The sequence below is a fragment of the Lepidochelys kempii genome, chromosome 4 (genome assembly GCF_965140285.1).
Source record: "Lepidochelys kempii isolate rLepKem1 chromosome 4, rLepKem1.hap1, whole genome shotgun sequence".
Lineage (NCBI taxonomy): Eukaryota > Metazoa > Chordata > Testudines > Cheloniidae > Lepidochelys > Lepidochelys kempii.
Genome location: NC_136383.1, coordinates 116439127 through 116467102, shown reverse-complemented (window position 1 = coordinate 116467102; position 27976 = coordinate 116439127). Strand labels below are relative to the sequence as shown.

The window sequence follows — 27976 nt, the reverse complement described above, 5'->3', positions numbered from 1 at the left end:
CTCCTGATGTGGCATGCCACAGCATTTCCCCTTCAGTACACACCTGTGTCTAAGTGGTTCAATTTGGCCCTAAATACTACTAAAATCTCACAGGTAGGTTAGCAGTATATCCAGTTTAAGGATGGGTAAACTGCGGTACAGTGGGTGGGTTAAATGACTTGCTCTGTGGTACTGAGAGTCAACGGCTGGACTGGAACTTAAAAGCTCTGATTCCTCATCCCCTTCAAACCACTACAGTCCACTCTCAATCCAGGAACAATAATTGAAGTGGGAGTATTAAGGTTGGAGAGGGATGTAACTAAAAGGCATGCTAGACTACTTGAAAAGAAGAGCTATTTCAGTCACTGAAATACTGAGCATCCACCAGACTCAGAGAGGGAGAGAAGATTCACATGATATGTCAAAATTGATTGAATAAGCAGACTCTGACCTTTGTGGGAGTCAAACTAGGGATCTGGAAGGCTCACTGATGGAAGCCCCTTCCTCCTCCTCTGTCTCTGTACATTTTGCTGCAGCTTTGTTTCCTGGCAACAGGCCAATTATGTGATCTGCTGAAGCTGTGGGCACTGCTCTCAGCCAACAAGAGAGTGGAATAGCTCTCCACTATGCAACCAAAACCACATAATTTTGTGAGTTACCCTCAGACACAATGGCAAATTGAACACAGCTATGAGCTCACTTCCATGTTCTCTTCCCCCTTCCCCCCTTTTTTCCCCTCTGGAATTTAAAAAGGAGGAGAGGACGCTGACATTTTTAGCACCTAGGAAGGAATGTTGCTTCGCCAGCCTGTAGATGGTGTGTGATGCATACTGAATGCCAGGTAACACAGTTAACCAAGCCCAGCATCTGGCTGTGTATAACTAGTGCACAGACCTTAACTTTATTTTCTCTAAATTGTGAGCTAGGGGGCTATTATGCAAATTGCACAGCACTTCTTTTCTTTCTTAATTTATTCCCATTTGCACCTGTTTGTGTCCTCTAGGTTGCAGGCAAAATTAAACTATCAAAATGTCTCTTAAAAAAACCACAAAGCAATGAAATAAAGAGGATTTTTTTCTAAAGGGACTCCCATCCTAAATGTGCTCTAAATCGCTAAATGCAAAGAAAAATACACTTAAAAAGAAATACAATCCACTACATGTTAAAGGCATCTTGAATCATCTTGGTAAGAAATCTGCAGTCCCCTTAGGAAAAGTACTTTGGAAATGAAGAGACTAAAGAATTACATAGAATAGCTGATCATATGCTCTTACTTTCTTCAAAATGCAGATGAGAGCTTTGTGCCCTACATAATTATGCCTTGTAAATTTAAAATGTATGTAAATTATATTTTATATGTATATATTGGTTCCTATATAGTACTGTAGTAGCTGAGTGCCTTCCAGTAGGGTATTAAGTGACATGACTAACATTTGTCATGTGGTTCATTCTCTCATCCTTGCCCCGGGGAAAGACTTGTGTGTGCGGTGAAATGTTTGTTTTGGTTGAGTTTTGTTTGTTTTAAACGTGCACACCAGAGAAGACAGGTCGAAGATGTGCACCTTACACTTGAAGTGGAAGGTGGTGAGGTCTTTGATTCTTAGGGAAATTTACCAGCACAGCTATGCAGGTATAATTATATTGCTAAGCTCTGCTGTATACCTGTGTGGATGCTCTCTTCGGGGATTGAGTGCCTTTTTTTTGGGTTTAGTTTAAACCAATTCCAATGAGACAAAAAATCAACAACAAAAAAAGAAACTAAATCTTGGAGAGCATCCACATGGACAGTTATACCATCACAGCTATAACAGTATAATTATACCGGCACATTTCTGCCTGTCCATTTCCCAATGCAGATAAGCCCTTAGTTCCCTTAGTGGAAGTTTGTTCCACAATTTTGGACAGGCCCTCGTGAAAACTCTTGTATAGACAAGTGTTACATTGAAAAACACTGTCAATTATGATGGCAATTTAGAGAGGGGTGTGATGATTGTATTATAGTAGATATTCCTATACTATAATTCTATGATGATTAACATAATTGTCTGCTAAACCTTTATTCTTTAAAAAAAGAAGTATATGAAACATTATCCTTTTACTCGGCCATCCCATTATGAATGTTGAGATGCACTAAAACTGGAGGGTATTCAACAGCCTCATCTACATTCGGAATACATGCTTGGGATTGAACTGAATGGCTGCTGAATTCTGTCTTATAGTGCTGTCTAAACAGCGGTTATCTAGCAGCATTAACCCCTCTGAGGCTATGTCTACACTACCGCGGTAAGTCGACCTACGCTACACAACTCTAGCTACGTACCTTAGGTCGAGTTACCGCAGGGTCGACTTACCTTACTCTTCTTGTTGGGGGTAGAGTACAAGGGTCAACTGGAGAGTGATCTGCAGTTGATTTGGCAGGTCTTTACTAGACCCGCTAAATTGACCGCCGGTGGATTGATCTCAGAGTATCGATCCCTGCCATAGTGTAGACCTGCCCTGAGGAAGATATGTAATGTACTCTTCACCATGCAATGACGCATACACACAGATACAGTTATTCTGAAGATGTGCTGGAGGCCCCTAAGTCACGGAGGATAAATATAAATGACTTTTTGAAATAAGGCAGTTTGGAGAGCAAGCTTGATAGCTCAATACATTTTATCACTAGCTAATTTCAGATCTTTAGAAGATGAGCTAATGGAACTACCTTCTTAGCTCTCTAGTCAATGAATGCCAGTGGTATTATGATTGTGAGTGCCTAAATGGCATCATTATTATGGGATTCCAGACTATTTGTTCTTTCTCCATCAGTTTCTTTGTTTTCCCCTTGTAGCTCTTCTCTCCCTCCTCCTCTGCTCCATTTTCTAATTTCCTTTCTTCTTTCCTCTCCCACTTACAACTCTGAATTTCTCTGCTCTCTCACTTATTCCAGGCTAAAATGCCACCTTGTCTTGATTTTTCCATTTCTGGCCACCACTTTCAAACATTTGTTTTCCCTGACCATGCACAGCTGTTTGATGGCAATTCTGTATTGCAACTCTCCTTGGGCTGGGATCCATTCAACGAGAGGGAAATCCTGGCTCATGAAATCTCAGTCCCTGAGTTCAAACTCCCACCTCCTTTTCTGTTAATAGTGGGCCTAATCCAAAGCTTCCTGAAATCAATGGAAAAGCTGTCATTGAGTTCACTGGGGTTTGGATTAGACCCTAATTCCTTTGTCACTTCATTGACTTTAAACATGTATGTCACCCAGGACTGATTACCTTTCATTCAAAGAGCTGAAATGACCCTTTCAAAAGCTTCCAAAGACTGGGTCTTTCTGTCAAATGGAGTGCAGTCCAGTACTGGCTTTATACATATTTTAAAGAGACTTTCTCCAACATATAATCAGAGGGTAGAACAGGTTTTATACATTCAAGAAAGGTAGGGAAATATAGGATTTACATATGATCACCGTTAAATAGACTTAGACACTGGCAAAGATGTAAAGTTTTGAAGTCCGATGTTCTCTCATTAGTCACTACCCTTCCTCTAGCATTTCAGCTTCTAACACTCAAAAGCTAACTTAAGCATTTGCAGAATTGGAGCCTAACTTTTTAGTGTATTTTAACATTTTGGAGTTCCAAATGTTTGTGCAACATAGAAACAGAATAGGTGACTAAAATAACTATTTGTCAGAACAGCTGAAATAACAGACTAGCTATTTGTTCCACTCTCCTATGAAAGAAAAGATAAAATCACTACCTGAGATGCACATGGAAAAACTCAAAACCATGGAAAAGGCAGGTGGATCATACTTTAATTTATTGTTTAAGCTTTTTATATTCTCAAGTTTTCTAAATGATGTAAAACCACTGTATGGTAAATCACACAACTAGCTTTAGTAGGACGCTTAATATGGTCTCACACACACATCACTTTTCATGGAGGAACCCATAAGAATGGTTGTGGAGAACAGTTTCTTAAACACCTTGTGGCAGCTGATTTGCTAATTTCTACCAATCATTACCTTAATTTTTATCCAATTTGAGAAAATAATTTCACTGGATTCTATGTATTTAATCAGCTGAAGAGATCACTGCAAGGTAGTATTGTGTGACTACTACATATGCAAATTATATCCAGAGGTGCTATATAATCAAGCAGGACCATTAATACATTTTAAAAGGACAGCACAAAGTGATAGCCAAAACAAGTGGTTAAACCAAGAACATTGAAAAACTAGTGGTAACGGACTATAAGTATGAAATAGTTTGTGACATGAGAATTTTGATACATGCCACAATTTTTGAATCCATACCTGTTTTTCTTCTTGCAGTTGTTCTTGGAAGAGCTTCCACTGCTTTTGTCTACAGCTGTCCCATTTCTCTAACTGAAGGATCAAATTCTCCTGACATTCTTCTTTTAGAAGTTCACATTCTCTTAAAGACAGACCAGTCTTGGTAGGAAGAGTCTGAAGAAATAACTCTTGCACCAACTCATCTAAAGTGTGGGAGGTTCCAGAACACAGTTCCTAGCAAAACAGAGACACAGATTCATTTGTCATTGCTTACATCTCATTCCCTTGTCCACCTCCTCTTGCTCTCTCTTGGCATCCCAATTCTCCTGCCTTACACAGCCCTTCATTTCATTCTCCTACTTTTGGTTTAGTGACTTCTATCTTGCTTCTTCTATCTAGCTGCCTGTTCTCTTATACTCTCTCTCTGTCTCCTTGAAAACTATCCTTATCTCCCTCCCTGCACAGCTCTTTAGGAAATACTTCTCCCTTATTATTAGTAACTCCCAGATCCTCCTCCTGAACTGTTCCCCCATATCTTGTTTTATTTAGGCCCCAATTCTGCCATCACTTAAGCACATGCTAAGTTTTATGCACATGAGTAAGTCCACTGGAGTTATGGGAAAGGACAGGTCTTGTGGTTTAAGCTCTGGCCTACCACTCAAAATATATCTGTTTAATTCCTGGCTATGCCACAGACTTCCTGTGTGATGCTGGGCAAGTTATCTAATCTCCTTCTGCCTCTGTTTACCATCTCTAAAATGGTAACTATACTCCCTGTCTGTCTTGTCTTTTTTTTTTTTAAACAGTAAGTTATTTGGGAGAGGAACTATAAATACAGCACTTAGCACAATGGGACCCCAATAGGGCTTTTTAGACCACTGTAATACAAATGCATAGTAAAAAGTTATGTACATACGTGTTTACATGATTAGGTCTGTGAATTGTAATATTCTCAATGTGTTAATGAGTCTGATCTTGATTCCACAAATATTTATTGATGTGTTTAACGTTAAAATATGCATAATATCACTGAAATCACTGAATATTTAAAAAGAAAATCTAAGTAATTCAAGACCAAGTGGAGGACACAGTGAGATCAATGGCAGTTTTGCCAAATGACATTAGGGTAAACAGGATCTGGCTGTTACTAAATGTTGTGCTTGTAAAAGATGCAAAAGAATAAGTACCATACCGTGTGTGGAAAGGGTGCTATCCCTTTAAAAGCAGGGCAGGCTGGGAACCTCCTCCAGGATAATAAAATAAGAGATTTGCAGCAGGACAGCAGTTTGGCTCAGGCTCTGATGAAGGACAGGCTTGCAGTACTACAGTAAATGGCTACTAATGGACCCCAGGCTGGAGGTATGGGTCATGTCAGATTTTATTTTTGTTTGTTCCTTCCTCTCATTGTTGATAAATGGGGATTTGGCTTTGTCTCTTTAATCTTTACAATTCTTAGCCTCTGAACTCTATCTGATTCTGCATACACCTATATGTCATGGTGAAAATACCTAAAATGTTATGTCAGACACACAGACAAATAAGCTGTGGGCAGTTGTAGGGTAAACTTCATTAGTCTGCCTATGTGCACCAACCCAAGGAACTACCTTATGACTGAGAGGGGAGTTCAGTCTCTGTACCCATTTGATCCTTGGCTCCAGTGAGAGGACTGGGCAGGTGGTAAATTCTGACCAGTGCCAGATACAGGTTTTTGTGATGTGGACTTTTATGAACTGAGTACCAGTTCATTCTATGTAATATATAATCTTGCCAAACAGCCATCAGAGGTCATCATCCTGGATCTGAACTGGACATCTAGATATAACAGACTCCATATCCCATTACCAAACGTTCAGTCATCCCCCATATTTCTTCTGAACCGTAGCATTCAATGTGTGGCTCCTGCCCCATCTACTGCATTCTGTCCAAATTGTGCACTAAATGCAGAATTATTAATTTTCTCATGGGCTCTTTTATGGCACTCATCACCATACCCTCTGTACATTTCAAAAAGTGAGTTTATCATCACAACATAAGAATGGCCATACTGGGTCAGACCAAAGGTCCATCCAGCCCAGTATCCTGTCTACTGATAGTGGCCAATGCCAGGTACCCCAGAGGGAGCGAACCTAACAGGTAATGATTTAGTGATCTCTCTCCTGCCATCCATCTTCACCCTCTGACAAACAGAGGCTAGAGACACCATTCCTTACCCATCCTGGCTAGCAACCCAGTGAGAGAAGGTGATATTCACATTTTACAGATGGGACATTAAGGCACAGAGGTTAAGGCCAAAGTGTCCACCAACCATTCAACTTGAGATGTCTTGGAGCTGGTTTTTCAAAATAGTTACCATTTTTATAGCACTTGATATGTTCAGAACACACCCCTCACTGACTTCATTTGATTGTGAGTGCTCAGCACTTTAGCAAGTTGGGCCCAGGTGTCTCAAGTTGGGCACTCAGAAAATAAGGAACACAGAATCGGTGGTCATGGATACAATGATCAGCTAGAACAGGTCTGGTACCATTTTTCTTCCCCTATTTCTGGTTTTGGCCCATTGCTAACAATCAATGCAATAATTTAAAAAGGTAAAATGATCTAGAATGACTGTGGTAGCACTTTCAATATGCAATTATTAGTGAAGTTATATTACTGGACATGAGCATATTTGGTCCAGAACTTCTCCTCTCATGAAAACACCCACAGGGGGATGAGGTTTGGAGGAGAGTCAACTGGTATCTCCATGCAGGTCTCCTTGCAGAGTTTCTTCTCTATCCTCCCCAGCTTGGGGAAGGGGTTTCCAGCCCCAAAAGGCTCTTGTTTTGATAAGCACTTGGGAGACCTTTGCCCAGCCTAAGTAACTAGACTGGGTACTGGGAAACATGGAAAGGGAAAGAATCCCTCCACCCCCGTTCTGTGGAGCAGGAGCAGAGTTGCTCAGTGGCTCCTCGTGCAGTCTAATGGATAAAGTAGTCTCTGCAGGCCTAGCACACTCCTGCCTGCCCAGGAATGAGGGCAAAGAGAGGGAGGATCCAAACAGTAGTGGATTTTCTGGTCTGTCCATAACTATCAGTGCACATAGAATCTTCCATTCAGGTGGCTCCATCTTGCAAGGCCCCTACCCTTGCCTCTCCCCCCCCAGCTTATGCTATTCCACAAGCTCCCATCTCACCCGTGGGGGCAGGGCTTGCACCTTTGTAGTTACTTATCTAGCCTGTGAATCGGTTTTAGCTTAATCTCTATGCAGAATGGCATGTTTAAATTCTCTCCTCGGCTGCTCTTTCTTTCGTCTAAAATTCAGGTCTCCAAATCCTGATCCTGGGATTTAGCATCAGCTCAAAAAGATTCCATGGCTGATCTCGTGATCCCTTTTAACATTTTAACAATGTCAGTTATCTCTCTTCTAACCCATCTTTTCCCTGAGTAAATATCCGGGGGGGGGGGGGGGGGTTCTAGCTTTTTAACAGCAGTTAACCCTCCTGATCCTGTTACGGTTCTTATTTCTTTCCTATGGACTAACATGGTTTAAAAGGTATCTAGAGTCGTCTGCAGCCACGCCTGTTTCTACTGCAGGCTCTCAAGCAGAGTCAGACCAGGTTGATATTTGAATGAAAGACTTCCAGTTACCACGACCACACCACTTCGTCACACTGGGCTTTCTATAGGTGGCACCCCAGATTTATTGCCCTAGTATGGTACTGGTATCGCATTGCTTCTCATAAGGAAATCTCCTGCATGAAATGGAAAGCAGAGGTCTTGATCGCTTGCTGTCATTGAAAATCTCATGGCTTTCTGCTTAAGGAGTAAAGGAATTATATCCTGAATATTTCTCAGGGGGCCTGGGTTCTGCCTGTACCTCCTGCAGGCTCAAACAGATGTTGTAACCTGTCTTGCATTACTTAGCAGGGCACAGCAATTCTACCCAACTGAACTGTGGTTGTGTTTTGCTTCACAGAACAGCATATGAGAGAGAGAGAGGTGATCCCTAGATCAAAGTGGCTTAATTATTTCTTTGTAAAGCACTTTGACATCTTCTGGTGAAAGGTGCTATGGAAGTTCAAAATACAATTATAGGGACAGTTTTTCAGATGAGCCACAGCCAGACCTCCCTCTTTTATTTTTCCCAAGAACAAAACTAAGGGTATAAATAGAGTACGCAAATAGGAACTTGGACATCTAATGACTAATAATTGCACCCATGATGATTTGTATATGCAAAAATATGAATAACCTTTAACTGCTGAAAGTGTGTGAATATTTAATTTGTAATGACACCCCTTTCTCAAAAGTCCTACCATAAGGGGGAAGCTCATCTGTCAGGAGCATGTTGTGCGGCTGATCTGAGAATGAACTGTGGAATGAGCTCTCATAAGAACTAAGGACCATCACAAACCTCATCTATTGCAAGTGCAAGGCACACATTTTCCACCTGCCTTCTCTAACATACATGTAGAGCAGTATGTACATTAAAAAACAAACCCCACATGATCCACCACCTTACCAAACCAAACAATGCACTGCACACACAGTTTTATCCTATGGCTGGAAGTGGGGAAAGAATGAACCACATGTGACAGACCTTAGTCATGTTGCCTACTGCATCATAAGAAGATCCTCAGTTACTATGGTGATGAGGGTAAAGTAAGAACCTACCTAAGAAAAAGCTTCTGTATGTGGAAATGCTAATGGAGGCCAGATTCTGCCAGTCTGACTCAAGCTGAGTATACGCTTGTTCTGCAAGGAACTACTTTCAGAGTAAGGTATTACTCAATGTAAATAAGGGTGGTGGAATGTGGCTCTAAACACAGAAGTTGCTTTGTATATTGCTATTTAATAAGCCACTGCAATTTTAAGTTTCTTTTATACAAGAATAACAAAGTACTGTTTCCAATATGTATCTTATTTTTTTATATTTTTTTCGTCCGTAGAATGGTCATCAAATATCTCTTGACATATCTTTTTTTTTTGTCTTCAGAACTTTTACTTAATGCAATTTATTCAAATTGATTCCACTAATAGAGTAGCTGATTGCAGACTTAAATGAACATGTTTGTAATGACAGCCAACCTCAAGCTTTTTCAAAAATCGTCCTTAGAAATTCATCACGCATAAATAAATATCATAATTTAAATGCAGAAGTGAAATGGTCTTGGATAAATGCTGGATGCCTTTGAATTTCAAAGGAGGAGACATATATAATCACACAGGAAAAAGAAGGGAAATATACAGCTGACACAAACAAACAAAAGAGCAACATTAAAATACGAGACACATTGTAAACTTAGATCTTGGTGAGGTGAGGTGAAGAATGATTATAATGGAGAAAAAGCCCTTGAGAAACACTGAGCTGGATTCCAAATGCTGACTAATACATATTATGTATTGTTGGTTTACGCCAAAAAGTGACTGGAAAAGAGGGAAGTTGGAGGGAAGCTGCCCGCAGTTGGAACTTGTCTACAATGTATAGTTATACTGGTACAACCGCCTGGGTGGACACTCTTATTCTGGTGTAAGAGTGGCTTTTTTTCAGTTTAGTTTGCGAGGGCGGGTTAATCTCACATTCTGAACCAAAAAAAAAAGGCCCTCTCATGCCAGAATAAGAGTGTCCTAACAGAAGGTTATAGTGGTAAAACTAACTTTACAATACATTTTTGGTAAATAGATCTAAAGAGAAGGCCTTTATTAATAACTCTATTGATTGATGCACAAATCAGAACAGAAACCAGCTCACGCACCTATAGCAGTGTAGAACCAGAACTGCTAACAGAACAAACAATAGTAAAAACTTATTTTAGTGATTGAAAAGTAAGCAGATATGAGTACACACAGGGAGCAGGTCTGTTGGGGAAGAAGGAATCCTATTACAATTTTTCTTACCATAGCTGCACTTAAAAATAAAACAAGTGCACTCTTGTTATGCCACTACTTGTTCCACTGAAGTGATGAATAACAAACGGAGGTAGGCATTTATGGTAAAAAGTCTTTGTGGGGGTGGAGAAAGAAAAGGGACTCCCAAAAGAGTAGGAAACAGTGTCTAGCTTGGTGTATAAAGAAGGGGAAAGCTTAAATTTAAGAAGATAATCAGGTTGGTTTTAAAAATGAATCTGTTTACCCACCTGGCCAGAAAATAAAACAGGTATCTTGTTTGGAAGCCTACCCAAGCAACTCCACAGAGGTGTAGCTCATATAAAGTGGGCATTGGTAAGTGGGAAGAAGAGTCTCTAGCTCAGCAGTTCTCAAACTGTGGGTTGGGACCCCCAAGTGGGTCATGACCCCGTTTTAATGGGGTCACCAGGGCTAGCGTTAGACTTGCTGGGGCCCAGGACCAAAGCTGAAGCCCGAAGCATCAGCCCTGGGTGGCGGGGCTCAGGTTACAGCGCACGCACCCCCCCACCCCAGCTGGGGCTGAAGCCCTTGGGCTTTGGCCCCCCCAGCTGGGGTGGTGGGGCTCGGGTGGGCTCAGGCTTCAGTCCCCCTTCCTGGGGTCGTGCAGTAATTTTTGTTGTTGGAAGGGGGTCGTGGTGCAATGAAGTTTGAGAACCCCTGTTCTACATACAGTAAGTGGCTGTGGCAATATCTAAGACCAACATTAGAGAAATGCCTCACAAGGGAGTAATTGACTGTGCAAGGCACTGCAGAATTAGGCTTTTTGTTAAGTTCAACCCTCTGATGAGGGAGGTAAACATCAATATCTCTATCATACCCTGAGGACGGGATAGCCGCCCCGAGTGTGTGCCCAGCCAAGACCCTAGGCACTTATGCAGGACAGAGAGCTGTGGTGCATACTCAAAATCACACCCCAGCTTGAAGTAAGATTAAAATGACCTGCTTAAATTTAATCAGCAAATTAGTGCCAGAACCAGGATTAGATACAACCCAGACAGCTGGGTTCTAATTTCTGTGCCTAATCTATTATTCCACACTGCCTTCCAACACTTCCTAATAAATCACAATGCCAAACCTTTAAATTTTGGGTCTTTCAAAGTTTGGTTGCTCAACCTGAGACCTCTATAGTCTGGTTTTCATAGGTTTTGAATACCTGCAGATCCACCTGAAGTAAATGGGACCAGTGAGTACTCAGCACCTTGGACATCTAGCTCAAGTGGGCACCCAAAATTACAGTCCAGTTTAGAAAATGCAACCCTTCTATTTTAGTTAATAGGGTTGCACAGAGAATATGAAGGAAAAATAAGGCTCTAGGCCCCAGATCCACAGATGTCTTTAGGCTCCTAACTTCCACTGAAATCAATGGAATTTAGGAGCCTAAAATACCTTTGAAGATCTGGGACTAAGAACCTAGAACAGTTACAACATGCTACCTCCTGAATTTCATATTTTGCCCTTTGTAGCTGAAAAAAATCACACTTAACACTAGCTACATATTACTGTTTAATCACTCAAAAATGTTTATTGCCTTATCTGTTAATGTTATCCACTAGTTACAATGTTTTAACTTACATTCCTATGCATCTTTACTTCTTATCAAATGAGAGAGAGACAGGATACTATTTTCTTGAAGTCCTGTTAGAAGCGGAACTAGAGACAACATTAAAGTGTGAGGTTTCCATAGCCTCCATGCTAAACTTGATGAGGTATACTTTAAAAATGAGTCCTTTACAAGGGACTTTGTAACTCTCAGCTGCTAGTTACTTGTTTTGGTTGTCCTCAAATGAACTTCTGTTTCCCCCCTAATGAATTGTTAGCCCCCAGCCTCTTCTCATATGGCTGCAGCATAGCACACGGAAGAGGAGGAGGACAAGATTACAGATTAGGTAACATTTGAGGTACTAAAATTCAAGCAGAACTGCAAAAAGCACCTCATTTTCTTTTTTCAGAGTCCACAAGAGGGCAGGACAGGAGGTAACTTTTACTGCCTGATAACAGAGAATGACACAATAACCCCCCCCCCCCCCTGCAATTCATAAATTACACAAACCTGCAATATATTCTGTTCCTCTAACTGATCAGGATTTCTCTGACACCTTTTCTTTAATCTAAAAATTTCAGTTAATTTTTACTCCTCCATTCTATTATTGTAGACTGGATAAATTAACATTTGTAAAAAGGGCCCAAAATACCTGCATAACTCAAATGTCAATTAACTTTTTCACAAATTATTTAAAAAGACTGTAACAGTTCTCTCCCCCCCACCCCCGGCCCCATCACAGTCAATCCCCACTGTTTGAAGTCCACTACTGTTAGGCTTTCCTGGCACAGCCAGAGTTGTGAGGTACCTCGACACCACCCACCCTTGCTGTGAGGAGATCTTGTCTGTACAGGCTGTGGATCAGCTTCCTGAAACCATCAGCCTCTGGCAACAAAAGCACTACCTTCCAGGCCTCTGCGGGCACTGCGCTCAGTGCCTGGTCAGTGGTAGGCTCACACCCCGACCCCTGAGTCCACCTAGCTTCCCTCTGGAGTGCTCAGCCTCTATCCCACTCACAGAACTCTTAGCACCACTATTCCCAGAGGAATAATACAAATTAGATTATAAAATGCAATTGAGGATCACAGGTTTACTTCGTATGTAGTCAAAACAAGAATAAGTTTATTATCAACAAACAGATTCAAGTGCTGGAGGGCCTGTCTACACTTGAAATGCTACAGAGGTACAGCTGCAGCACTACAGCTGTGCCATTATAATGCTTCAGTGTAGACACTCCCTACAGTAACAGGAGGAGTTCTCCCATCAATGTAGTTAATCCACTTCCCCAAAGGGCAGCAGCTAGGTTGACAGGAGAATTCTTCTGTTGACCAAACACTGTCTACTCTGAAGGTTAGGTCGGCTTCACTACATCGCTCAGAGGTATGGATTTTTCATACCCCTAAGTGATGTACCTGGGTCAACTTTTGCATGCAGAGTTGGCCTCAGAATAAGAATACTGAAAGCAAATAGTTGCATATAAAACAAAACCGTAACATGCTTTCTAGAGCCTAAATGTAACTAACAAGGCCTTCCCAGATCTCCTACAAGAGTGGTTTTCAACCTGTGGTCCACAGACTCCTAGGGGTCCCCAGACTATGTCTAAAGGCTAGCCTACACTGGCAACACTAAAGAGCCGCCATGGCAGCGGTTTAACACGCTTTGTGGGAACGCAGCAGAGCTCTCTCCCAGCACTCTAAAAAACCCACCTCAACGAGGGGCTTAGCTATGAGAAATAGTAAGTGGCGTGTACAATGAATTGACATTCTTTCATCTAGTCACCAGGGAAGTCATTCAGTCAAACTCGTGCTCCCCTTTCACAACGCTTTAACGCCAATACCTGCATAGAGATTATCCTGTCATTCTGCATGATCTTGAATCTATGGGACAGGTTCTCTGCTCACGTATACCAAGGTAAATCAGGCAGAGGTGCTGGAACAAGTGGGGGTGCTGAGAGCCACTGAACCAAACTGTAAATTCTGTATACGATGGAAACTACTTCAAGCCAGGGAGTGCGGCAGCACCCCCAGCACTCCTAGTTCCAGCATCTATGAATTCAGGAGGAACTGCTGAACTGAACAGTTGCATCGGTATAAAAGTGTAAGCGACAGGAGCATCCGGCAGACGGGCTCCATATCGACTACCATGTTTAGCTTGTCTATCCACATTAAATGCCAAATCCTTTCTCCCATTTGTTGTAAGGGATTATGGCTTGACTGGCAATTCACTTGCAAACCACCACACTACTGAACAGACTCTTAAAATGCAGAAGCCAGTGAGCTGATCAGAAAGGGCAGAACCGGCAGCTTCTTAAAAAAAAAAAATCAGCATGATAGCTCCATGTCGCTAGCCTTCTGCCTCCTCCCTGGCGGATTCCTTCAGGCTTAAAACAGTCTATAGTATACATTTAATGAACTGTTTAAATGCAGGGTTGGATGGTTCAGATAATTAATAGTGGAACAGAGGCCTTTGTGCCATTAGGTCACTGGTTTAAAAACTGCCAGGGCCAGAAGTCATTGCATTTTTACCAGCTGAAATTGTCCCTCAGGAAACCACATGAGTCTATATGACTGCAGGATTTCTTGCACCTTTCTTCAAAGCGTCTGCTACTGGTCACTGTCAGAGACAGGATACTGGTGCAGATGGACCCATGAGTTTGATCCAATATGGTGATTCCTGTAATCTGTCCATTTCCTAAAGGATTACTGTCTATTTTATTCAAAATACCATCCAAACTGGCTCTGAATTCCAGGAGGACTGTTAAAAATAACTTAAGGGTTTTTAATTAGCAGCCATAGACTGAAAGGTCTGATTATGTACACTGGATTCCTCCTATCCCTGTAGATGGTCCAGGTTGAGGCACCTCCAGGCAGGGCGCCAAGGGGAAGTTTGTATTGCTGTCTGTGGTGAATGAAACCTTAATTCACTCTCAAACACTTTAAAAAGAGAAGAAACACAACCACCCTGTTCAATATGGCAGACTCTGCCAGGCTTTACATGACAAAGGGCATGATTCTACTGCCATTTTCCACCTTCCCTAAATATGGCCGGGCTGCTGAGATTCAATCCTCTAGCTCTGAGGGTCCCTGGTTCAATCTGTGGTGTGAGCCAAGATCGCAGCCAGGATTAGTGGTGTCTTGTCTGGGATTCACACTGCTGTGAGCCTCAAACGGTCAGGACCAGATTACTTACTACTTCTGGACTGAGCAATGTAATACACTAGTCACTTTGCACTGTGTCCCATTCTGTGTCCGATCCACAGAAGATGTGAGAGTTGTAACAGACGCACATCCCCAGTGAATGAGGCACAGAAGAGGACATGTAACTGAGTGACCAGTGGGTTACACTTATTAGCCTTTCATGAATGTAGCTGGGCTTCATTTTCCAACAAGATTCTAAAAATCAAATGAGAGAAGAGGACTTTTGTTTGCTTTTCATTAAATAGATTGGAGCAATTTTTTACTATTTTACCCTCCTTTGTAACGTACATTTGCATTTAGAAAAAGATGAAGTTTTAATTGAACAACAAACTAATTATTTGACTGTTTCTTCACCTCTTGAATTGAGCCTCTCACTTGCTCATGCCTCGGTGATGCATGCCATCTTTGTCTTGGCATTGTGAAGGAGTGTGGAGATATCATGGAATGGCAATGGCAAAATGGAAATGAAGGGCCTGATTGTGCCTGGCTGTAGCACAGCCATGCAGGAGAATAAGCTCCCTCATTCCTCTAGGCAGCCTTGCTGCACCTCACTTCCAGGCATGATGGGTGGAGAGTGGGCTGTGCATGGCGTCTGCAAGACAGTGGAGTGTGGGCAGGGGGAGCCTTGATTCTGGCTTTCTAACGTGCTAGCCAAAGCATCTGGGATTCCAAGATAAAGGAACTGCATAAATTACTCTTCCCCTGGAGCAAGAGGTGCAACAGAGGGAGAGGAGAGGAGAGGAAACAGGGAAGAGACTGTGCTTCTCTGAGACATAATTTCTTCCCTGGGATTCTCCTTTGCCTTTGTTTCATGCCCCAGGTAATAGACATTTTTAATAACGACTATGCCTTGTACACTCAAGCTGGTGGAAATCATGGTAGCTCTGTTTGACTTCAGTGGAGATACACTGGTTTACTCCAGCTGAAGATCAAGCCTGTTCTTAAAGCTTTTGGAGAGTAAGGTAAGTTCCTTTTCATTCACAGCCTATGCCTCTTATGTAGTGTACTTTCTGATGTCATCCTTTTAATACGATCAATAGCAGCTATGCCTAGGAGAGCGAGGGGGACCACTATTTGATATTGATGCATTAGCTGATCACATTTGATGGACACGGATAAAAGGATGCTTATTGTAAAAACAGATGTGAGTTTAGTTTCCTGAATGTAAATTCCTGGTAGATATCAGTCAGTTTGCTAAACCATTGAAGAACTTGCTTTAGTTTTACATGACTGGCAGTCTTAACTCAGGACGGACCCAGGAGTGGAATAGCAGGTACAGTATAGAACATAGCAGGTTATGGCTGAGTGAGAGGGAGCTTTCTGTCAGCCTGTCAATATTAGAAACATTTAATTCACCCAAATATTTTTAATGGAAAACAAAACTTAGCCAAAAGCAAGGCTGCAAGAAATAGGATTTTAAGCTGGTCCTAAAATGTCCGTGAAGTAGAATTTCCAATAATGGAATACAACTTCCATAAGTATTGTGTTCAGGGGGAAATATCTTTGATGCTAAGGACATCAAATGAAATGACAAAGGTTAATGACTCCTATACAGAGCATACGTATCACATGTAATACCAGTAGACATGCTGACTTGCTCTTCTTAAATTAAAAAATTACCGGAAGAAAGCGCCTACTCAGATTCACAAACACAACCATCCAAACCATTTTTCCCCCATTCTGAATGAGTAGTTTGTTCCTCCAATATACTTTTCCTAGAACCGTTACACAAACTTACTCCAGCAGGCGTTCATCCTCTACTAACTACAGTGCCACTGCTCAGTTTTTTCAAACTTTATCAAAACCTGATAGACAAAAAATGCACAGGGCAATGAAAACTCTGATAAAGTGAAACAAATGCACAATCCTATAATTAGTATTTACTAAGATGCCCATGAAACCAGGTGTGATATGGTCAAAAGATATCCGTGACACACTAGACTGGTCACAATTAATCAAAACAGAGCCTGTTAGACTACAACTAATCACTTTCAGCTCAATCAAAGGTCACTGATTTTTGCTACCATTAGATAGCATTAATCTTACACACATAATAACAAGATGACAAAGCATGAAAACTTCGCCAATAACAACAATTTCGAATTAGCAAGACCAATACTAAATATTACAAATTCAGATCCTCATTTAAAAGTGTCAGTGAACCAACACTGTGAATAAATTAACTCAGTACCTAGAGCTTTATCAGTAAATCAAGAAGCCTCATATGCTTTCCTTGTCTCTCTTGCATTTCCTCTATGACTGGGGTCACCCTAGCACTGGGGTAGGCAACCTTTGAGAAGTGGTGTGCCAAGTCTTCATTAATTTAAGGTTTTGTATGCCAGTAATAAATTTTACATTTACGGGGGCCCCCTGACGGAACCCCAGACTGGCAGCGGGCTGAGCGGTGCCGGCAGCAGATGGAACCCCAGACCGGCAGTGGGCTGAGTGTCTCAGCGTGCTGCCGGTCTGGGATTCTGTCTGCCGGCCCCTGCCAGCCGGGGTCCTGGCCACTGGCCCCATTCAGCCAGCTGCCGGCCTGGGGTTCCGTCTATTCAGGCTGGCAGCGGGCTGAGCGGGGCCGGGACCCTGGCTGGCAGCAGAGTGCCACTAAAAATCAGCTCCCATGCTGCCTTTGGCACGCGTGCCGCAGGTTGCCGACCCCTGCCCAAGCACCTTATCTGGGAAAAGTATTAGGGCATGAGATGCGTTTTCCCTTTCCTGCCTTGTATCTGGCACTGGTGCCTTCCTGCTGTAAGCCTTGTTTGCTGTTGTGATTGCAGAGTCCCCTGGTTGATGGGTTCACCACTTGGCTATACTCTTAGCTGAATACTGCAAGCTGAAAGAAGGGGAGCAGGCACTATAGGGTGGCAGGCTGTTGTAGCAAGTTGGTCTACCACGGCATGAGCTGTTGTCTCATTTGATATACTATGCAAACAGGATCCAAACCAAGGTAAGCTGGCAAGGTAGACATGTATTTAAAAATGTTTCCTAGTTCTAATTACCCCTGGGAGATTGTGTAGGCAAACGTTTCTCGTGGAAGCATAAAGGTGTGTGGTCACTTAGAGAGGAAACATTCTGCAAGTCTACAAAGGAAAGTTCTCCCTTATATTACCAAGAGATGACTTGTGGTCAGAGAATAAGTCATGAGTGTTTTTCATCTAGAGTGCTAGGAACCCCACATCTATCACAGATTAGGAGGAGACCAAATTCATTTTCATTTGTGACATCCAGGTCTCCTGGAGTAAAAGACTAAATCCCAAGCCCATTAGTGCACTAACCTAGCCTCTGGAAAGCTGCAGAATATCAAATGAATGATAAATCTCTGAAGTTTCTATGCCTGAGGTCTAGCTCTATTTTGTAACTGGATTGGAGATTTTCAGACTTTTCGCAGCCATTAGCACAAATCACCTGATAGAGCTCTGCAACGGCCTCAGTGCTTTGGCAGTCATCCTCTTCTTCCAGATCATGCAGTGTCTGTCTCTGCTTCTCTAACATTTCATGGCAGGCCTAAGATTAATAGAAATAAAATAGGGAAAAAAACGTGTAAAAATATGTGTTTTAAATAGCTGAAACTATGGTCAGCATGAAAGCTACTGACTGACAAATAAAGCAAGGGTACTTTTTTGGCAGCATCAGGGATCCAAATACTGTAAAAGCTAGTAGGGAAAAAGCTGTCCTAGCTGACTGGTAGAAGATCATTAGCAAGGACTGAAAAGCATTAGTACAGTACAGTATAGCTGAAAACTGGCCTACACAAAGTAAACTGGTGATTTCTGTACCTATTTAAAGTAGGCAGGTGTCAACAAAAAAGTCTTTAGCAAAGAAGAAAGGATTAAATCAGCATAGTCTGAATTACTGTCTCACTCCAAAGAGATAATCACTCCAGAACTGGGTTGAGAAAAATCGGTGGGTCACAGAAGAGATGTTTAGTCTACCAGCCTGTATACAAAGCTGTTCTGTGAACTGATAACTTCACTTTCTAGTATTTCAGTCTGTTCACCTTTCATGGGCACTATACTCAATATAAAAAGAAGCAGCACTAATCCTAGGTAATGCTGATGATAGTAGCTCACATACTTAGTCATATATCATTACAATCAAAAGACAGACTGTATGGGCAGAATGGGCAGAAGAATTCACATGACTTCATATGACTTCCTACATCTCACATGCCACTGGACTTCCCTGAATCAATTCTTGCTTCAAATCCAATAGCTGAATAGGTTGAACTAGAGCATATCTTTTAGGAAAACATCCAATCTGTATTTTAAAATTTCCACTGATGGAGAATCTACCATGTCTGTTGAGTTGTTCTGCTGGTTAATTACCCTCACTGTTAAAAAAAAAAAAATTGCATCTTATTTTTAGTCTGAATTTGTCTAGTCACCTTTCTCTTTGATAAACTTGTGAAACAATCTAATTAGTTTCTCACTATACGGCATGTTTTCCGATCCTTTAATCATTCTCATGGCTCTCCTCTCAACCCTTTCCAATTTTTCAACATCCTTCTTGAAGTGTGGACATAAACTTAGAGGGAAATAAATATTCACCATCTCTGTGACAGCTTAGACAGGTTTGAACTTGCAACCACTTGAACACAAAGCATGAAAATTTCCATTAAGCTACTGCATAGTATTAACAAGAATAACTTATTTGGTTGTTAATCAAGTCATACCGAAGGAAGGTGGTTCATTTGTTGCTCCATAGAGCATTTGGACTTTATCTTAGAGTGGAGGAGAGAGTCACCTGCTCACAAGGACCCATTTCACTATTGGGGCAGAAGGGTGAGAGCATCTCATGGCTCCGTTATATTTCATGGAGGAATTTCTTAACATCATAGTTTTATATCCTGTGCTGCAATACAAAAGCTGAAAAAATTGGCAAACAGCTATAAATCCCCTAGCCTGCAACAAATGTATTATTAGTTACAACTGTTACTATGCAATTTATTGGTTAGATGACAAAGTTATTTGTAAGACTATGGTATGTAAAAATGAAGGCATTTTCTTTGCACGACTGAATTTTTCTTGCCTTTGCAGAAGAAAGTCTTGATACAAAATTTCTTAATTTCAGTTAACATGCTCTGGGTGTCTACCAAGAAGTCCATTAAACAGGAGTACAAACAAACATTAAAGTGTCCAGTGAACAGAAAACTGCATAATAAAATTAACTGTTTATATTTGATCAAGACAAAGAGCCTAAGAGATATAAAATTCCACTACAGATACACATGTGTTTTTAAATGGCTGGAAGCCTGCTCCTACACTGTTCCCCCCCCCCCCCCCGTACATTATGGAGAGTGTTCTTTAACCAAACTTCATCAAGGAAGCACTGCAGACAAAATATAGTAATTGCATTATCTAACTTACACAATGTAATTACAAAGCTCGGACTGCAATAAGAAGTTGTAGCATTGAGGTCAGCAAAATCTGTCAGTTTGTTGTAATGGGAAAAAAGTTTTCTCGAACAATCTAGCTGAGTTTTTACATTTTAAACTGTTCTATTAATTTTAAAAAACAATCTAATATTGTGGGGTGGTATCTTAGTAAGTAGACATGCTGCCCTTAAATCATTTCTTTCCCTGATAGTTGAGGATGAATTTTAAAATAATGTAAAGTCTGTAGTTCTCAGTAATTACAGAAGTCCTGTCGCTTTCAGCATTTAGGGTTTCATCATTCTGATAACATCACTGTTAACTTTGCCAGTTTTGCTGTAAGATTATATAATTGTTGATCAAAACACCATGTCTTAAATCAAAGTATCCATGAACAACCACTAATCTTAATTCAAAGCAACGTGCCCTGCCAAGTGCTGTGTTGCCAAAATTATTAACAGGGGACCCCTTCAATTATCCCTCAGGTGACATTAAATATTCTCCTCTACTTCACAATCTTCCAGCACAGATTTTTAAGGCCAGAAGGCACCATTAGAACATCTATTTTGATTTCATGGATAATACAGGCCACAGAATTTCACTTAGTTACCCTTCTGAGACCAAAATCATGTGTGTGACTAAAGCATATCTTCCAGAAAGGCATCCCGTCTTCACTGAATCCCATCCTGTTCCTCTCCCAAATTCCACAAATCCTTTCACCCAACACACCCACCAGAGCCATTTCCTTCACTCCTCTTGACCAACCAAAGTTCCCTGTCCCCAGCACCTGAAGAAGGTCTCCTTTGGATGTGTCCCCCTACCTGGCAGCTGTTCCTCACAGTAGCACTGGTGGGGTAGGCAAGTCATCCTAGAGCCTCTGCTGTCAGTGGTAGCAGCAGATTGGTTATCGGGATGGGTGACTGTAGGGACTGGTCACTTAGGGAATAGATTCTTAAGAATGGCAGCTCTTCCCTGACTGGTGTTGGCCTGTCCTAAATGGTCTGAGGGGGCCAAGAGGAGGAGTGTGTTTTCCTATTGTGGTGGTGGTGGGAAAGTTGGGGGAGGCAGGCTCTGGTCCCTCTCCCAGTGCCAGCTCTTTAGCTCCATGCTGGAGCTGGGCAGGCAAGCACCAGCAAGCTACAGGATTTCCACTCAATATGGAAATAGCCTAGGGAATGTCTACACTTCAAATGTAAGTTGACCTATGTTAGGTTGACTTTCAGCCATCACAGTAATTGCTGCAGTGGTTCATGTCCACTCTACTGTCCTTCAGTTGGTGGTGTGTGTCCTCACCAGGAGCATTTCTGCCAACTAAAGAGGGCCAGTGTGGGGGGCTGAGAACCTAGACTCTCAGCTCTGTGTGCAGCTCCCTAGCTCCCTGCCAGAAGCCTGACTGCCCCACTGTCTCCCTCCCCTCCCCCCCCGCCAGATATTAGCTCCCCACTCCTCACCGGGAGCCCAGCAGGTGCACCAAGGCAGGGAGCCTAGCAGTTGAACAGAAGCTCCCAGCTCCCCACTGGCTGCACAGAGGCTTCCGGCTCTCCGCTTCCTGCCAGCAGCCTGGCAGCCACACGGACGCTCCCTGTTCCCTGTGGGGAGCCTCAGCACCAGCCTGGCTGGGCGCAGGGAGCTAGGAGACAGCCACCCTCTAGCTGTCTCCACCCATCCTGGGGTGACAGCCCAACTTCCTTGTCAATTTCACGGCTCCAGCATGTAAGTAACCTGCAGTATCTACCCAGACACTGCTTCGCCTTCACTATGCCGCCATAACTCCACCTCCACAAGAGGAATAGGGCTTATTATGTCAGTGTGGTAGGGCACTTACATCGGTAGGAGCAAGGCTGTAGTGTGGACAATGACATAATTAGATCAATGTAAGCTGCCTTACGTCAGCCTAACTCTGTAGTGCAGACCAACCCTTGGCCCTGCATCCTCTCCTTCTCTTTGCGTGCTGCTGACAGTGTGGAAACTTCAGGGTGCCTTTTGCATGGACTTCCTTTTGGCACTGGTTGCAGACACAGTATGAGAGTTCCCATTGCAGCAGTTGCTACAGCAATGGAGGGTACCACCACAGCACTGTTATTCCTTATTATTAGTATTACATTAGCACTTAGAGGCCCCAGACATGCTCTGCCAGGCCAGGCACTGTACATACCCAAACTAAGAGAGATTCCCTGCCCTGAAGAACTCAAAAGACAACACATCATGAGTATTATTATCCCCATGTTACATGGGGCGGATCTGAGGGACAGAGATCAAGTTGCAGTGGGGGAAGTTTAGATTAGATATTAGGAAAAACTTTTTCACTAAGAGGGTGGTGAAACACTGGAATGCGTTACCTAGGGAGGTGGTAGAATCTCCTTCCTTAGAGGTTTTTAAGGTCAGGCTTGACAAAGCCCTGGCTGGGATGATTTAACTGGGAATTGGTCCTGCTTCGAGCAGGGGGTTGGACTAGATGACCTTCAGGGGTCCCTTCCAACCCTGATATTCTATGATTCTATGATTCTATGTACCCCGGAAGTTTATAGAAGAGCTAGGAGCATGGCAGCTGCCAAGCAAGCGAGAGGTGGCTAAGTCCCAATCTCAGAGAGGGCTTTAAAATTTTAACAAGCAAAGCCAACCCTAGTATTTTGGGGCAGGCCTATGCAGTCCTGTCCCCCATCCCCAACTCTGCCCTAGGCTACTGAAGACATGTCATGAGGACACAAGCTGGCAGTTCTGGTGGACTGGGAGAACCTCAGAGAATGTTACAATGGCCCTAAAACAAACCAAATAGTGAATATAAATCTTTACACAGTCACCTTCAGAAACTCATCGAGTTCCCCTATTTTCTGAGTTTTACTGAGGAGATCCCCTTGTTCATCCTTCTGAGCTTGTTTGAGCTCTCTTATCTTCCTTGCACGACATGCCAGGAGTTTCACGATTAGGTCTTTACCTTGTTGGACACATTCTGGAATATAAAATGTAAATGATTAGGTGTTACAAATCTATAATTTGGGGAAAATAAGTGTGTGAACTTTCATTTCTGGTTTAAAAATGGATATAGTGGTAAAAAAAAAAAAAGCCTGTGTTCAAGCAGTTTGACTTTTATTTCTTAAATAAATATATGCTATTGTAGGGGTGGCAGCACTGTCCAGTGTATAGGGCACTTGACTGGGTGCTAGGACTTCAGGGTTCTATTCCTGGCTATGCCTCTGACTTGCTGCATGATCTTGGACAAGTCACTTAGGCCAAAGCTTTCAGTATCCACTGATTTTTTTGTTTTATTTTTTGGGTGGGGGTGGGTGCCAGCTTGAGACATTTGAGGCCGAACTTTCAGACACTCCACAGCTCCAGATGAGTTTGCCTGGCAGATCCAGACATCTGCTATCCAATCCTCCCTCACCTCTGTCTTTTCATCTGGTATTCACCTAACTCCCTCAAAAAAATACTAACCTTTTTTTCCTATAGATACCTAAATAATTCACTAGTCCCCCAAATAAACCATGCAGCTAAAGATGAATTCAGAAAATGAATGTTACATTGTGGCAGCTATTCTGCCACCATATCAAGGTGTTTTAGCTATGGGAAGTTCCTTGTTGTGGGGAGATAAAGCAGTGCATTATATAAACTCTGCACATTACTCATGCCCAGTGCTAATTTATTATAAACATCAGCCTGCCGCCGAACATAAATTCCCTGACAAATCATTTGAAAATGCACTTAAAGTCCTTAATTAAAAATCCAGATAGTGCAGTGCCCATTCCCCACCGCCACCCCCTAAAAAGGTCTACACTAACCTTGGAGGTTTAAAAAAACATTTTGAAATACAGTCCTAGTCTACACTACAAACTTATGTTGGCAAAACTATGTCGCTCAGGGGTGTGGAAAATCCCCCCTCCCGAGTGACGCAGTTCTATGTCGATGGGAGGGCTTGTATGCAAGAAGTTTGAGATAATCTTTTAATACAGGAGGTTGCTTAATATGTGTGTACAGATTTTACTCTTGCGGACAAAAGGACCTACTTCTCATAAAACTAAGGCCTTATCAGCTGCATCTCTGTCTTGCAGCAATGCAAATACGACTGTGAGAAAAACAAAAGGAATGAACTCAAACTTTAAGGGCTTACTTTTAGAAAAACACAACAGCCCCGAGGTAGGCATATATGTCCTCCTTTTAAAGAACTAGCAGGGCGCATCCATTAAACTCTTTGCTTAAACTGTTGTTCATATGACTACTTACCAATTTTTTTAGAGAGGACAAAACCTGCGGAATGGGGATTGATGGCCTTGAGATATGGCAAAACTCACACTTCGAAACTAGCTGAGAATACGAGCAACTCTCCAGTGAGAGTATTTACATTCAGGCTGTTCAGCTCCTAGAGCTTTGACAAGGACAGCATGCCAATAGGGCAGGTAAAGAATCAATTATCCTAAGATAGCCAGATTTGCTTTGCTAGCAGACAAAGGATTTTACTCCAGACTGATCACTTTAGAATCAAAATCATTTAACAAAGACAGCAAGGATTTACTTTCAAATATAAATATATAAAACCAGCTTCCAACCTTACCCCACTTGGTGCTTGACCCAATGCCCACTGAGTTGAATGGAAAGATTCCCCATGACTTTGATGGATGCTGAATCAAGATGTTATGAAGGGGACGAGAGACATAAATACTCTTGTGGCAAACCACGGAATTAAATCAATACAGAATAATGTAGTGATATGTTAAACCTTTGCTCCTAACTGACTAGATACTCTTTATTTAAAGTGACAGGTTTCAGAGTAACAGCCGCCTTAGTCTGTATTTGCAAAAAGAAAAGGAGTACTTGTGGCACCTTAGAGATTAACCAATTTATTTGAGCATAAGCTTTCATGAGCTACAGCTCACTTCATCGGATGCATAAAGTGGAAAATACAGTGAGGAGATTTATATACATACAGACCATGAAAAAAAGTGAGGATGTTTTTATACACACAGACCATGAAAAAATGGGTGTTTATTACTACAAAAGGTTTTCTTTACCCCCACCCCACTCTCCTGCTGGTAATAGCTTATCTAAAGTGATCAGTCTCCTTACAATGTGTATGATAATCAAGGTGGGCCATTTCCAGCACAAATCCAGGGTTTAACAAGAATGTCTGAGGAAGGGGGGGGGGAGGAGGAATAAACAAGGGGAAATAGGTTACTTTTTATAATGACTCAACCACTCCCAGTCTCTATTCAAGCCTAAGTTAATTGTATCCTATTTGCAAATTAATTCCAATTCAGCAGTCTCTCATTGAAGTCTGTTTCTGAAGTTTTTCTGTTGTAATATCGCAACTTTCATGTCTGTAATCATGTGACCAGAGAGACTGAAGTGTTCTCCGACTAGTTTATGAATGTTATAATTTTTGACATCTGATTTGTGTCCATTTATTCTTTTACGTAGAGACTGTCCAGTTTGACCAATGTACATGGCAAAGGGGCATTGCTGGCACATGATGGCATATATCACATTGGTAGATGTGCAGGTGAACGAGCCTCTGATAGTGTGGCTGATGTTATTAGGCCCTGTGATGGTGTCCCCTGAATAGATATGTGGCACAGTTGGCAACGGGCTTTGTTGCAAGGATAGGTTCCTGGGTTAGTGGTTCTGTTGTGTGGTATGTGGTTGCTGGTGAGTATTTGCTTTAGGTTGGGGGGCTGTCTGTAGGCAAGGACTGGCCTGTCTCCCAAGATTTGTGAGAGTGATGGGTCATCCTTCAGGATAGTTTTTAGATCTTTGATAATGCGTTGGAGGGGTTTTAGTTGGGGGCTGAAGGTGATGGCTAGCGGCGTTCTGTTATTTTCTTTATTTAAAGTGGTAAATATTCAGAGCAATGCACAGGTTCACAACTCCCATTAATGAAAGTGGAACTCTGATTCCTAAATTCAACTTGTATCACTCCAAGATATGGTTAAAACTCGGTAGGCTTATAAGTCAGTTTAAAAAAAAATCAAATACACAACTGTAATAAATTCCTCACACGTGATGAGCAGAGCGATAATGATGGTTAGATATGTCTGTCAAAGTATTTTGATTTAAGTCAAAGTAGAACAGTTGTTAATGAGAACAGGACAAGTCCCCTCCCCCCTCCTATACCCCAGCCATGGGGCATGGAGGCATGGGAAACAATAAAGAGCCTGCAAAGTAAACTACAGTGCTCTTCTCCATGACCCCCCCCCCCCACTCTTTCTTGAGTTGGCTGGGAAGACATCTATAGCTCTGTGGCCAAGAGTCAGCATTCATCCATATTGAGTAGGGAACTATCATGTGTTGCATCTATTCATACGGGCTTAGCAGTAGGTGGACAAGATTTGGTTCAATCTTGTAGATAGTGAAAACCCACCAAGGGATGTGAAAATGCAGAGCAGGGCCAAAGGAACTGTGAGCTGCAGGATCAGATGTTTTCATCTTGCAAATAGATGCAGGTCCTTGATACATGGGAGCTGGTGGGAACTATGACTGCATGAACAGAGTCTAAGGACACCGTTTCCAAATTACTAGTAATTGTAGCTGCCTGAAGTATTGGGTGTCCAACTTAAGACAACTTAGAGTCCTGTCTTTCAGAGGGTGGCTACTCAGCACTTTCTTAAAGCCAGGCTTCCTTAAGCAATATCAATTTACACACTCCAAAATTGAGGCTCCAAAAATTATTATTCAGTTTTGAAAATATTGGCCTACACTTCCTATTGTCCTGCATGTGTATGGCACTGAATATATGAAAACAAGGCTCTTTCATCCTGCCCTTGAAAAGCATAATGGGGAACCTGGAATACCAGGAGTTATTAGTTTGTTGGGAGATCCCAGCTTCTGCAATGCATGAGGGACTTCAGGCTAGTGAGCCATTCTGCTCCAGATTTTCTAGCTACAAAATACCTGTCTGTTTAAACAAAATTTCATGGTGGAGGAAGGGAGGGGAGAGAGCTAAAATGCCCCCCCCTTCAAAGTTAGTTTAGTTCTTTGGGTGGGGCGGGTTTATCCCTCAAAATCTAAGTCTGAACACTCATTTTAACCTCAGCAAGATGGAGAGATGAACTGAATTGCGATTATCAGCCCCGAATAGCCTTTTATAAAGGGCTGATGCCACAACTGTGTTTTTTGTTTTAAACTTTCCAGTTCCATCTGCTGGTAGGCGAACATAACACAATGGTTTGCACTTATGCAACCGCCACTGGCCTTAAACTCTATGATGGTACGAACACCTTTTATCCAATGATTTCCAAGCCCTTACCAAACATTAATTAGAAAACCCTCCCAATACTGCTATGTCATAAATATAAAGGGAAGGGTAACCATCTTTCTGTATACAGTGCTATAAAATCCCTCCTGGCCAGAGGCAAAATCCTTTCACCTGTAAAGGGTTAAGAAGCTAAGGTAACCTCGCTGGCACCTGACCTAAAATGACCAATGAGGGGACAAGATACTTTCAAATCTGGAGGGGAGGAAAAAGGCTTCTGTCTGTCTATGTGATACCTTTGCCGGGAACAGATCAAGGATGTAAGCCCTTTAACTCCTGTATAGTACGTAATCTAGCTAGAAAATGTGTTAGGCTTTCTTTGTTTTGGTTTGTAACTTCGCTGAGCTGGAGGGAATGTGTATTCCTGTTTTTGTGTCTTTTTGTAACTTAAGATTTTGCCTAGAGGGATTCTCTATGTTTTCAATCTGATTACCCTGTAAAGTATTTACCATCCTGATTTTACAGAAGTGATTCTTTT

General features: G+C 42.1%; 1 protein-coding gene across 3 annotated transcripts in view; it reads right to left on the bottom strand.

Moving 5' to 3' along the window:
* EVC (EvC ciliary complex subunit 1) overlaps positions 1-27976 on the bottom strand; it is an 80250-nt gene that overhangs the window by 19018 nt on the left and 33256 nt on the right. For 2 of the 3 annotated variants that reach the window (XM_073342536.2, XM_073342534.2), the window contains exons 10-12: positions 23057-23205; positions 18290-18388; positions 4280-4492 (exon numbers count right to left, since the gene is read on the bottom strand). In XM_073342536.2, the coding sequence (XP_073198637.1) occupies positions 4280-4492; positions 18290-18388; positions 23057-23205 (461 nt within the window). The remainder of the gene's footprint in view (positions 1-4279; positions 4493-18289; positions 18389-23056; positions 23206-27976) is intronic. The other variant, XM_073342535.2, reaches the window with a different exon arrangement.